Source organism: Anopheles cruzii, chromosome 2 (genome assembly GCF_943734635.1).
Source record: "Anopheles cruzii chromosome 2, idAnoCruzAS_RS32_06, whole genome shotgun sequence".
In the NCBI taxonomy this organism is placed as follows: domain Eukaryota; kingdom Metazoa; phylum Arthropoda; class Insecta; order Diptera; family Culicidae; genus Anopheles; species Anopheles cruzii.
This window is the reverse complement of record NC_069144.1, coordinates 18593708-18606397: the sequence shown is the minus strand read 5'-3', so window position 1 is coordinate 18606397 and position 12690 is coordinate 18593708. Positions and strand designations below refer to the sequence as shown.

General features: G+C 41.8%; 1 protein-coding gene across 1 annotated transcript in view; it reads right to left on the bottom strand.

The window, feature by feature from the left end:
• The window catches only part of LOC128278595 (neuropeptide SIFamide receptor-like), a 28821-nt gene that overhangs the window by 2461 nt on the left and 13670 nt on the right, over positions 1-12690 (bottom strand). The window contains exons 3-5 of the mRNA XM_053017323.1: positions 2832-2979; positions 1884-2022; positions 235-339 (exon numbers count right to left, since the gene is read on the bottom strand). Of these exons, the coding sequence (XP_052873283.1) occupies positions 235-339; positions 1884-2022; positions 2832-2979 (392 nt within the window). The remainder of the gene's footprint in view (positions 1-234; positions 340-1883; positions 2023-2831; positions 2980-12690) is intronic.

Genomic DNA, 12690 nt, shown 5'->3' with positions numbered 1-12690 from the left:
GGGAAAAGTGTTGCTGATGGCTTCGTCGTACCGAAATGGAAGCGCCAAGCTTCCGGGCTCCCAGCGGCGAGTTTTTATCCACGCTGGCCACGGCGTGGTGACACTTTAGGGAAAACGGTTCCCTTGGTTCGAAGCAACCAAGCAGTGCGGAGCGAAACGATGTGCTAAACGATCTTAGCGTAAATGAGAGAAATAGGCCTGCATGAGCGAAATTCGCTGTGTGACTACTTACTTCCACACGGCTGATTGCGTGATTCCCGATGGCCCGGGATTGTATCCGAGCGCCACAGGACGCGCACTATTTGGAAGTAGGCGACAGTCATGAACAGAAGGGGCAAACTGAAACGGATAAGATGGGGCATATGAGATTTGTGAAAGGAACCGAGATTATTTGAGCGAAACAGGCATGGCCTGGCTATCTGACTCTTCATAGCACTAGGTTGTAGATTTCACTTTAATCCTTCAAGAAGCTTATATGGCGCAATTTTCTTAATGTTATTTTAATTTTAATTGTATTTTCTCATACCACTTTCCGCCAACTCGTTTCCATGCTGTATAGTCCATTTCTAAGCTTTGCAAATGGAAGATGTTTGCCTTGGTTTTAAACAAATGATCGATTTGTACTGAACCGCTACAGGTGTGGTGCAAGGAAGATTTGTACGGCAAAATGCCGCCAATCCAGCTACTCATGATTAACGGCCCTGTTCGAGGTGTGCCAATAAATCAGTGTGAAATCAGAGAGAAGTGGTTGGGACTTGTTTGGTAATTTCAATTCGAGAACAGATTAATTTAAACAGACAGTTCGAGACACAGTTTCCGAGAAATTGGCCGAACTAACGGAAAGGCTATTAATCAATCGGGTTTGTGAACTTCAGTGGACCCCGGCAGAATTTTCACGAACAGTTCAGGATTGATTTGCCTGCATGGAAACAATTTTGAGTTGCACGACGGAAACGACAAAACAGTACAATCGCTCAAATACCGTTATGTGATAGTAAATTACAAATGTTGCTTTACAATGTCTCTGGAGATTACAACCAGGATCGGTCCGTCCGATACTGAAAGAAAGAATGGAGGATTATGGCAATTGTTTCGCAGCTTCACAATAGGTTGTTGTTGCATGCTCTGTTGTAAACGAGAGGCGGCATCGAATAAGTGGCGAACCTGTGTATCAAGAGTATGGCCTGATACCCGTTCAACAGCCTCAATGCGTCAAATTGCGTTTAGGGTTGGAGCAAGATATGGTTTTTTTCGTCGACGATTCGTCGTCTTTAAGTGTAAACAATCAACAGAATGGCGATTCAGAATTTTTTACTTAAAGAGCCTGACAGTTAATCTCCTCTAATGGCAGAATAATGGAGACAAATATTCTCATATGTTTGTTATTGAAAGCATTTTAATTCATTTGCGCATTGATCATTTTTCGGACTAAACTTTTGTTTGTTATGAAAATACTGTGCGAAACACTTTATCTGTATTTTCTTACAGTGTCAAGCAACACTTTTGAGAACCAATCGTTTGCACACAGCAGAGCTACAATATAAACGTTGGAATTCAGAATATAAACGGTGAATAAATGCAATAAATTTTTTTGTATTCTAGAATTTACAAGGTGCGAATTACTGTAGCTTGTTGGGTAGCGCAGCCAGGACGTGTGACGTACAACGAGCCACGAATACGTGAGTGTTAATCGTCGTTGCCGCTTAAAATAAGGCCTCATCAAAACCCTAAAAATCCCCAAAAACCAGGGGAACTTGCAGTGTGGAAGACGAAATGCACATGTTCGCGCAAACCCGCAGAGACTTAAGCAACAAACTTTTTTCACAAAATAAGTGGACGATCTTAAATGGCTTAACCTAATCGTCGCCCAGGTCTGGACTTACGTATAGAGAAGTACGAACTTGACGATGTAGAAAGTCTTTTCGGTTTCGTTGTCCCATGTGGCAACACATTGCGTGAAGAGTTTGATGTCGAAGCGTAACTTCTTCCGGCGCGTCGTCAGCACGAGAAACTCGGGCAAGTCTGCAAGGAAAGAAAAGAAAAACATTATGGCAATGGGTGGCAAGTTAGAACTCTTTCTACTTCCTGCCCTGATGAGATTGCACACACTTCACGATCATACTAATGAAATGTATTTGACAGTTCTTCGCATCAAGCCCCCTTAGAGACAACAGGCTGTTCAGAGAAAGGGACTGTGAATGCGTCCAGCCACATACTGCCACCACCACAGACTAAACAGGGTGCCGCGTGATAGACACGGAATAAAAAAAAAAGTTTATCTTTCAGGTTTTCAAATGTATCTGTAAAAAGTCTTAATGAACTAATCAATGTATCTACTATATAAGTAACATGTATAATGTTGTATCTATCATGTTGAAAGTGTAATGAATATTTTCAAGAAGCACAATTTATCGAAGCCTAAACTAGCGAAACATCTACCACCTAATTAAAGTTTTCTGCTAGCAGTGCGACATTGAAAAGAAGCTTTATCATCAATTTTGCCACATTTTTTTTAACTCTCGCTAGTTTTGCTACCTACATTCATTGCACAGGCACTTCTTACATAAACCGCGATGCTAGGAAACCTAACATATGTTTTTTTTCACCCGCAAATATGGCGCAAGATTCGATCCGCAGTAAATGGCCTCATAATTCCCAGCTAATAAACGCGCGATTAGCACTACGTCAAACCGATTGCCACACGCCGCAGTGACCGCGAGGATACCCCGCTTGACAACAAATGCCCAGTGCTATGGGGGTCGAATTGTTACGACTGTTCAATTGTATTGGATTGCGAGAGTCTGCGTCCGTTGGCGGAACTGGAAACTTACCCGACAGGAAGCCAATCAGCCAAATAAGAGCAATCGAGCGCCAGGCACGTTCCGGTCTGGGTTTGTAGCGCAGGGGAAAGCATATCGCGTACCATCGATCGATCGAGATGAACGTCAGCGTTAAAACCGAAACTGTCACCGACACGGTCTGAAACGAAGGAAAAGGTACTCCAGAGACATCAGAAAGGGGGGCGGGATGGCTCACAACGGAAAGCTCTGCATTTGTGCGTGACGTACGGTGGTGGAGACTTATGGATTAGGGTGCCATTAATAGAGGAGTTTATGTTTGATTTTGTTGACAGCATAGATATGCCCCGGATTCGTATCGCTCCGGAAAAAACTTCTACACTACAAGCAGCTGTAAGCGGGCAGCTCTAATTGGAAGAGATAACCCGGTTGGGTTTACTACGATATTCCGATGTCATAACTTGTTACTGACCACTCGGCGGTGGACCGATTTGACTGTCGTTGAATAAGTGTGATGTGGATTCAGCGAAACCAGGTTAAATATTTTTTACATAATAACTGGTCATCTTAACGATTGCATATTTTGTTAATTGAAAGTTGAAAGCATTGAAAGTTGCATGCCTTTAACCTGCCTTAGTTACTTCATTTTGACTGTACTTCCAGCGAGGTTTTCTATTACCTTCTGCGAATGAACAAATCATCCGGCGATTGAAGGATCAATCAAGGATGAAGCATTTAATACGATTTCCAAAACATGAAACGGTAACAAGTAGAAGATACAAATTACGGCTGTAAAATCTGTCGGATATTAGTGCTGGTCTGCAACATCGATGAATTCGTCTCATTTTAAGAGGATCCGCCGCGTTTTAAGGTTTCTCGTAAAACCCTAGGACATGAAATTTATAATAGTTTGCTTAATGACGCAACGGAAATGAGTACGGCCCACCCTCCGTTGGGCAGGTCATTGTTCACTTGATCATCGTCAAAGGGACCTCAGGCACGTTTATTGACATGAAAAACTCGAGGTATTTTAAGGTATCTTGGTACGCACCATGGTCATGGTCTGGTCACCATTTGAGTTTGGTCCATCGTCAATTTTTCGCCGTTCCCCGCTTGCCATGGCACTCGTTGGAAAATGTTTGTCGGCAAAAGCTTTAATCAATGGGCAAACACCGGGAAAGTTTCGAAAGTAAACAGGGATCAAAATTGATTTCCTGTTTCTGCCTCGAGCTTGCGATGTGTTATTTTCATCAAAAGAGGATTTGAATACTAATCGCCCGCTCCATCCAGCTCCAGATAGGACATTATTCGAACTAGAATTTTTATCATTTTGAAGACTGGCAAAATTAACCAAGCGATATTTTCTGGTACCCAAAACTCAAATACAATAATTCTTACCATTTCCAATTGAGTACATGTCTGTTAGCGAACTCCAACAATCCGATTGTTCTCTCCTGCGATTTTGTTCTCTGTTTTATAATTTTAAGCATCCATCATTAACTGAATATCCATACATTTTAAACTCACCACTTGGATTGAAAATAACCTCAACGGTTCGATAGATTTGTTATTTGTACGGCAATTTCAACAGAGGCTAAAAATGGTATCTTTAATATAAAGACCAGCTCAATCCCATGTTGATCCTTAATTTCTTTAAGAGATGCTACAGCCTTAGTACGCCGCACGCTGTATTTTAATTATTGCACCTATTTGGTGAAAGATAGGCGGAAACAGTATTCCAATACCCCTTGAATACACTGATTACGTGACTTGCACGACAATCGTGTAAGAAAAAGTATTTTTTCGTTTCGCTTAAGTGCGGTGCATAAAGTCCCATAAGCAAGATGGCTAGGATGTAATTACAAATGTACATAAATTACAACAAATGGTCGGTGGCAAATGTCAGCATGGGAGATTTATACAAGCATAGCAGCTGTAGTCCACCAACGGTGTTTTCGTACTAGAATTGCAATGTTTGTAGCAAACTCCTTCCGTTATTTCTCGCATTAACATAATGCCAAAGTTCTTGTTTAGCCAATAAATCAGCCAGTGAGTTCGTTTACTCGTGGGCACATCAAATAAGAGCCGACGAATTTGTTTGAAATTGGAACAAAGACATAAGTAATAAATAAAACTACTGTGGCACTTATCTCTTAATGACAAACTTGAAAGAAAACAGTAATTTGAAAACAAAATCCAAGAACCGAGAGCCGTTTTTTGTCTCGTAATAGATTTTAGTCTGCCTGATCATGCGACTTCAATCTATCTATTTACGTCAAATTTGCCAATTTATTTTTTTGAACACACTCATACGCTGTTACTGTACGCGATAAATACTAGGTGTATGCGTCAAAAATCGGGAACTTAAAAAGATGGCTGTACCTGCCGATTGGGACTTCCCAGTTTTGCTGTTCATTCATCATTACCTTGTGTTGATATCAGGTAAATGATTTCAGGTCGAAAAAAATTTATTTCGGTTTGAAACCCATCGATTGATCGAAAAACGACCAAAAAGCCGCTTTTCTTATAAAAATGGAGACGCCTGGTGGCCGGTGCCTGTGGCTGACATGTGCCCAAAAAACAAAACTGTTTCAAGATACTATCAAATCACTTGGATGGGAGGGAATATCATTCTTTTTCATCGATGGGACACGTTTGGCTGAGCAGCCCTTCGTTTTTCTACGAGGATGCCGAAATGGGATGACTAATTAGTTTACTTAAAAAGACGAAGAATTCTTTCGTCTGGGAATCCATGATTAAGCAGAGAGATAGGAGAAATGTTTAGCTAGTGACGGCATATACTTTGAATACAAAAGAAAATCGTATTTAAATTTTATAAACATTTTTTTGCGTTAAAAAATCCCGATTTTTGACGCATACACCTAGTACCAAACACTTTTGCTACAAATGCTCTCATCTTTTGATTTTATGAAATCCGAATTATTCTGTTCTGAACCTGGAGCAGTGATTATTGAGTTCCGACTAATTTCAGGTCTGTTATACCATTTTTTCCGTTTTTCGTTCGTTTGACTTGATCAACTTAATCAGAAGAAATATTTTACATTAATCAACCAAGTGCGACGTACAACGAATCACGTAAAATCAATTACAACTCACGCGGAAACGTTTCGTCAGACGATGAATGGAGAGCTTGTTAAATTTGCAATTGGCCATCCTTATTCTAGCAAAAAAAAAATCACATAAAAAATGGAAAATCACCTTCCTAGCTGTTAGATCAATGTAACATCTGAATCTGTTTTTTTCTCAATTCCATTGGCCCTCTTTTATCGAAACATCAAACAAACTGTGCATAGCGTTTGACCTTGTGGTAACCGTTGTACCGTTCGACCTCGAAGGAAGTGTTTGCCTTTTTGGCACCATTAGTTTTCGGTCCGGAAAGTAGCTTACATCAAAATGTCCAATTTCATCCGCTTCAGTAGGGTGTCGTTTTATACGTTTCTATTTTCTATCTTGCCTGTTGACCGCAGGCTCTTCACCTTTCACCCAACTCTCGCCCCGGGAATTGGGAAAACCTGTTACGAGATTTTGCGTGGTATCGTGCAATTGCTAGATTATCAAACAAAAAACTCGCTGCGTTTCTGTTAGTTACCGAACGGTTTGGGAATTACACTCAAAGAGAAAAAGATGCCTAATTGACTTTGCTGTATGACGCGAAACATGTAGGAGGCCGTAGGAACCTTAACATGCTGGACAAGCTTCAGTTTGGACCGGGAAAGCCATTGGAAATTGGCATATTTTTCTGGGAACTCCAAGTTTAATGAAAGGAAAAAGAAAGTTCAATCAAACAATAATTGATTATGGACTAATAAACAATTTGAATAAAAAAAACAGAAAATGGTTATGAAAAAGACAACTTTTGCCGATACTTTGGATTAATGGATGAATTACGTTACTTTAATAAAATAAATAAATATAATATAATATAATATATAATAAATTGAAAAAAACCGCAAGCCAATTGAAAACACCACCAAAAGTGTTTTCTTGGATCAAGTTGAGTACAAAACGGAGGGACCAGTCAGTAGACAGTAGGTGTAACACCAGCTACATTGCTGATGCCTCAAATTGCCACTAAAGCGGTTCGGGTGGCGTGACGAGCGTAACAGAGGGTAACGGGAGTAAAGAGTAGCAGACATCACTTTATAAAGTTTATAACATTGATCACCCCCTTTCATGTATCGCTTGTACCATGCGGTGCTGAAGTTGCTGCACAGACGCTGTTGAAGCGCTCCTTCAGCACAAAAAAACAGACCTCCAAAGGATCATCGCGGTCAGCCAAGAAGTGATGGCGTGATGGCTGTAATTTGTTTATCGCTACAAGAAGTTTGCATCCTGCAGCTCTTGTCGTGTGGCGAACGAGTCGCAAGAGATGCAAATGCAATAAGATAAAAAAAGGAAACCAAGACTCTGTCAGAATCTTCTCGGTTTTTTACTCGAATTGCCACTTTAACGAGAGTACTTACATCTGCCGAGCGGGTGCAGATAGTTTGTGGGTGGTAAATAAAGTTACTAGCAGAGCGTCAGTATTGCTTATGGTGTCTATAAACAACACCATTTCATTTTTCTACTCTTGCTCAAGTTGCTGCAGCACCGAATATCGTTCCACACTGTAATCCGAATCTGTAATGCGGAGTTTCTCTGAAGTTTTTAGATAAGTTCTATAGCTTTATATTATTCAGAAAATTTGCAAGTATTTAACAGTCTGGTCCATTTTTATGCGGTAAATGTTAAGAGTTGGAACAAGAAAAGTTAGAGATTATTTTTCGCTGGAAACAAGCAACTCGTGTCATACAAACACGTACACGGTTGAAGAGTTTATTAATTAAATCAGGTTCGTGCTGCTTCACTTCACTTGCACTTAATCCTCATAACCTTTAGTTTACATCTTCATAATTTTGTTACTAAAAGTAAAAATAATAAACGATTGCCGTAGATGTTGATGCAATGAATACACATTTCGTCACGAAAGACTGCGAACTGATTCTCGTTTGTTTACTTGAGTTTTAAATAAGCATAAGTCTTTTCGCACGATTCGATTTTTGTTAACTTAAAATCATCCCGTTTCAGCTTCCGCATGAATCAACCCTGCGAGGCTCGTACGCTCTTAACGCGGTGGTAGACAAAAATAAACCTAATTCATTCGGAACATAACCAAGAAAGCGCACGGCTTAAAACAATTTCAATTTTCCGGTACGTTTACTAAATTTTCCAGGCTCCACCACACTTCTTGCTGACCGACGATCTTGCAAGGTGCTTGTGTTATGTGTATTAAATAACATGCCAGTCGCTGGGTCTCTCCAATGGAATAACCCATAATCTGTTTAAAAACTAGTGCTCACTAGCTTCACAGATAAGAGATTGAAATGTTGATCCTGCTAGGGGTTAGCACTGCACAACGTGTGGAATTGAAATTCTCGACTCTATCTATCTTTGGTCTTGTTTGATGAAAATTTAAAAAAAGTGTAAGATCTAAGTGACTCCGCACGCCGCCCTTGGTATTCGACAGTCTCGGAAGACCGACACTATCAGTTGCTATTTATAGAGAGAAACGCAAAGTTTCCTAAAACATTAGCCCGGTCTAATGAAGAAGTAAACAATTTTTTTCAAATTTGGGAACTGTGCCAGCAAGGGAAAAGGACAGCGAAACGCGTCCAGCTCACGTCTCCGGGATAAACGGGGGCTAATTTTCTCCCTGGTCTAGACTGGACCGGACTAGTTCGGGCGGCCAACTGCAACCGCCCGCACGCACGCACGATCGGCAGCCAAACGGTCCGGATATCATGCATGCGAGCCGGGTTTTCCCAACAGAGACGTCAAGCGTGAAAGTGGTTAAATGTTCGCTCATGCACACCACCTGAGCGGAGCGAGCCAGGAATGGGATTCCGATGGCTGCCGCCGCCACCGGTGAGGAGCTACTACAAGTGTGTCTTCTTCTTTCTGCCTGAGAGTCCAACCTATCCCCCGGGGTAATATTCATCAGCTCGCGACCCGAGACCACGGCCGCGTGGCCCAAGATCCGAACGAATCAGGTGCGTGGTTTTGCCGGGGCGACCGGCTGGCCGAGTGCTCCGATGTTTACTGATTGCTTTCCCTCAACGTCGTTTTTTTTAACAAATCTTTCATCAGCCCAATGCCAAGGAAAAAAAACACTCACGGAAATCCCTTTTTTCACACCACACCGGGGCCAGATCATAGAGAGGCGTTGGACCTAGATGAAATCTGCGAAAGGTAAACAAACACAGGAAAATGGTGATGGCTTACGGGTGAGCCTGGGGTGGAAAATATTGGCCCAGGGTTTTGCACATCACATTACCGGGCAAGCTTTTTCGAGTTCCGACCCGGGCCGGGACGGAGTTTTTCCGATCGCTCCGAGTGGAACTAAATATCACTTTTCTCCGTGAGCAACAGCCCGTGAGGTGAGCTCCGGTCATGAGTCAGGCGAAAGGACTTTCGCGATGTTGCGCGTTGGGAAAGTTTTAACAGGTTGGAATTTCATTTTTCTCACTTTTGCGACCGCGATATGAACCGTCGCTTCTTCGTGGGGGCGAATATTGTCTCGGTCGGATCATCGGATCACGGCCCGACGTTCGCACCTCGTAGGAAAAATGATAAAATATTGGGAAAAGCTCTGGAATAGAAAACTGTGCCACTGGCTCGGTGCGCCTGGCCGAGACGGGGTAATGCTTCATTTACTCTATCGTAATATTTATGAGCTCGGGGAGTTTCTTACCCACACCATCAACATGAATCTCGGGTGCCTTAACGAAATGTGATTATAAATTCGTCCATGCAAAAACTCAAACGTTACGGGTTGAGGTTTAACGGATAAAGATTCAACGGGCACATCGTACCGTGCCTAGCCTGATTGCGACCCATGACCCAAAAACACACACACACGGATGATAGATAGTATGTCGGTTCTACTTTTGGGCCGACGGAAAATGCGTTGAGTGAGTGTTGAAAAATGTAGCAGATTCGAACTTGTATCCAGTGTGTGGTAAACTTAATAAAAACTTAAATCTCTCGCTACTGTGCTTCCAATCCAGAATTGTATTTACAGGCGGTAAATGTAAAGTTTCAAACTAATAAAGTCCTGAATATCCATAAACAAGGCATCTTCGAGAATCAATCATTCTCGCTTAGGTAAGTCAATGTCGTGTCTAATGAAGACTACCTTACCCTGCCACGAGCTATCTCGGGTGTGTATGGGACAAAACATGACGGAGCACATGTTGGATGATCAATTTTTCTTCCTCGATTTTTTTGAATATCTTACAAATACAGTAAATTAATTTTTTTGAATATCTTACAAATACAATAAACTGTACAAAGAAATTGGCAAGTATAATTCAAACATTTTTTCCGATTTGAGCTGCAACATCATTTTTAAAACTTGTTTACAATCTGTCATTGCAAATGATTTCCTATTGTTTACAGTTAAAATTGAATGAAATTTTGTAATCACGATTGCTGTACGGAAAGTCAAAATATCGTTAAAGTAAAGAAAAACAAATGAATAACTAGTTGACCATTTTCTTTGTAAACAAACAAATTTACGATATTCGATTTTCCCGAAAAACTGGCAGAAAAACCAAATCCAACAGTAAATAAAGCATGCAAATATAGTTCCAATCAACTGCATCGAAAGACAATTTGTACTGCCGCGTGTTTGAATTGTCAGTTGTCCGAAAACACCATTCGTTTTATCATTTCCGCTGGCAATGGTAGTAACGGTAGTGCATTCCCATGTTTTATTTATTCGTTTACGGATCAAAAATACATCCGCCCTGCATGACAGTGTATCTGCCCGGTGCATTCATTTTTGATGTTCCGACCGAGCTTTGAACAATATTTTTACCTTTTATCGGTGTGGTATTATATGAATAGCGGTTGCTTTCGAATGAACTCCAAAACCTATTCTAAGTTTCTCGTCCATTCACCAGTAATAGATATTTGATTAGGAAGAGTCGTGCATGTCGCGCAAACATCTGCTGCAAGAAACCAATATTAAAATGTTGCCAAAAAGCATTACACTTACGATAAAGTGCCATTAAACGATAAAACAGAGGCGACCAGCGACACAGCAATAACAATAATCATTTCAAGTGTTCTGTCTTATCCTCGGACGACGCCATCCGCAGGCGACAAGTGATAGAATGGATCAGTATCAGATATGCGAATAAAAAGATGAGAATATTCGAGGACAAAGAATTCCAAAAAGCAAATCTAGCAACGCGTTAAAGCATGCAAAGTCTATGGCCGTCCTGACCTTCTACCCGGCTGACGCAGAGCTCATTTCGCAGACGATTCTTGAACCACTCTGGCGACACGGCAAACCTTGGTGGCAGCTCCATGGTTCGTGCATTGCTCCAGTTACGAGACAGACTGCAGCAAAAATCTTGTTGAGCTGCGAAGCTGATCGAAGATGGCCGAAACGCTGTACCCCGGGGATCTAAATAACGAATAGCAGACGGAGGCTAAGAAGGACAAAAAGGACTATGTTCGTGCTATGCTGAGAGCCAAAAAGAAAATTTTGGTAAGCACCCGGCTAAAAGTTCTGCGCTACTGGATTGTGAATCACAAATACGGCGGTCCCGTAGATCCCACGATCAATACGCCCGTCGAACGGGATTTGAATCAATGCTTTAAGAATTCATGAGACGGCTTTGACGGTTCCATATGGTTCCCATTTTGCATGTGTGCTTAACACCGTGCAAACGAAAAAGCAACACCCGGGAGAAGTCTATGATTGCCCAGCAGCTCGTCGCCCAATCCGTGTTTGCGTGCTCTGTTTGGTATTTCATATTGGATTCCAGTATCTTAACAATGGTTTAAATAGTCGAACAACCGTACAAACGGAACCCGTGCCACAAAACTAGATGATGCGTGCACCGAAAATCGTGCACGGTGAGAAAAGCGTTGGTGAAAAAGATGCACGAAATGTTTGCATAACATTGTTTGCAAACTTATCATACGAGCAAATTTTGCAATACAATCGAAAATGTACTCAAAAATAGGTCCACTGAGTGGGCTACTGCCAGCCGTGGAAGCCAAGCCAGCCGTGGAAGACATTTGACCAAATTTTTTTTCATAAAAAAAAAGAATCAACCTTTCAAAAAAAAACTCAAGCATCGAAAAATATTAAGCCGTTTTTGTTTTATAACCAAATGAAAAAGAGAACGCTTATTTGACCACCCTATATTATTTTAACCGTTAGCTTGCCCATTTTCAAATTTTGTTTTCTTTATAAGGTTATGTCTGGCGGAATCAATCAGATTGCAATGCTAACACGAATGTTCTTGAATGTGGCACCGCATTCGCCATACGGCCAACGGGCAGCTAATGGCCAACATTCGAACCTTTTCAGCAAGCTGCAATCCAGTGATGTACAATCCTGACAGATGTACGTGCGTATGTTTGTTCGTTGTTGTTGTTCGCACATCGTCCCGAAGTTGCGTGTGTCAGCAAGCTCGGTAAGAAGCCTAGACCATCGCGAGCTCCGGGCGACGTTTGGGGTCATGAAAAGCAGCGCAAAGTAAAAACATCTGCCAAACTGGCATCACCATCCGCCCTCCGATCACGGTTCTTGCCGCTTCGTGACAATGCATCTTGGCCCTTCCGTGCAATGGATTAATCAATGATCATTAATCATTTGCCTGCGTATCTAGGCGGCTAACCTCGGGCCTCGGCTCACCGATAGCGTGCCCCAAATCGCCTTCCGACTTCCGGCACATTTGTACAGCATAATGTCAACGATTTTACGAGACAACACTCGCCGGAAGAGGGAGGGCCAGCCCCACAATATGCCTTGTATATCGTGAAATCTCTATCTCTCGGATGGCAACCCAGCTCGGTGTCGTAAGACCACTGG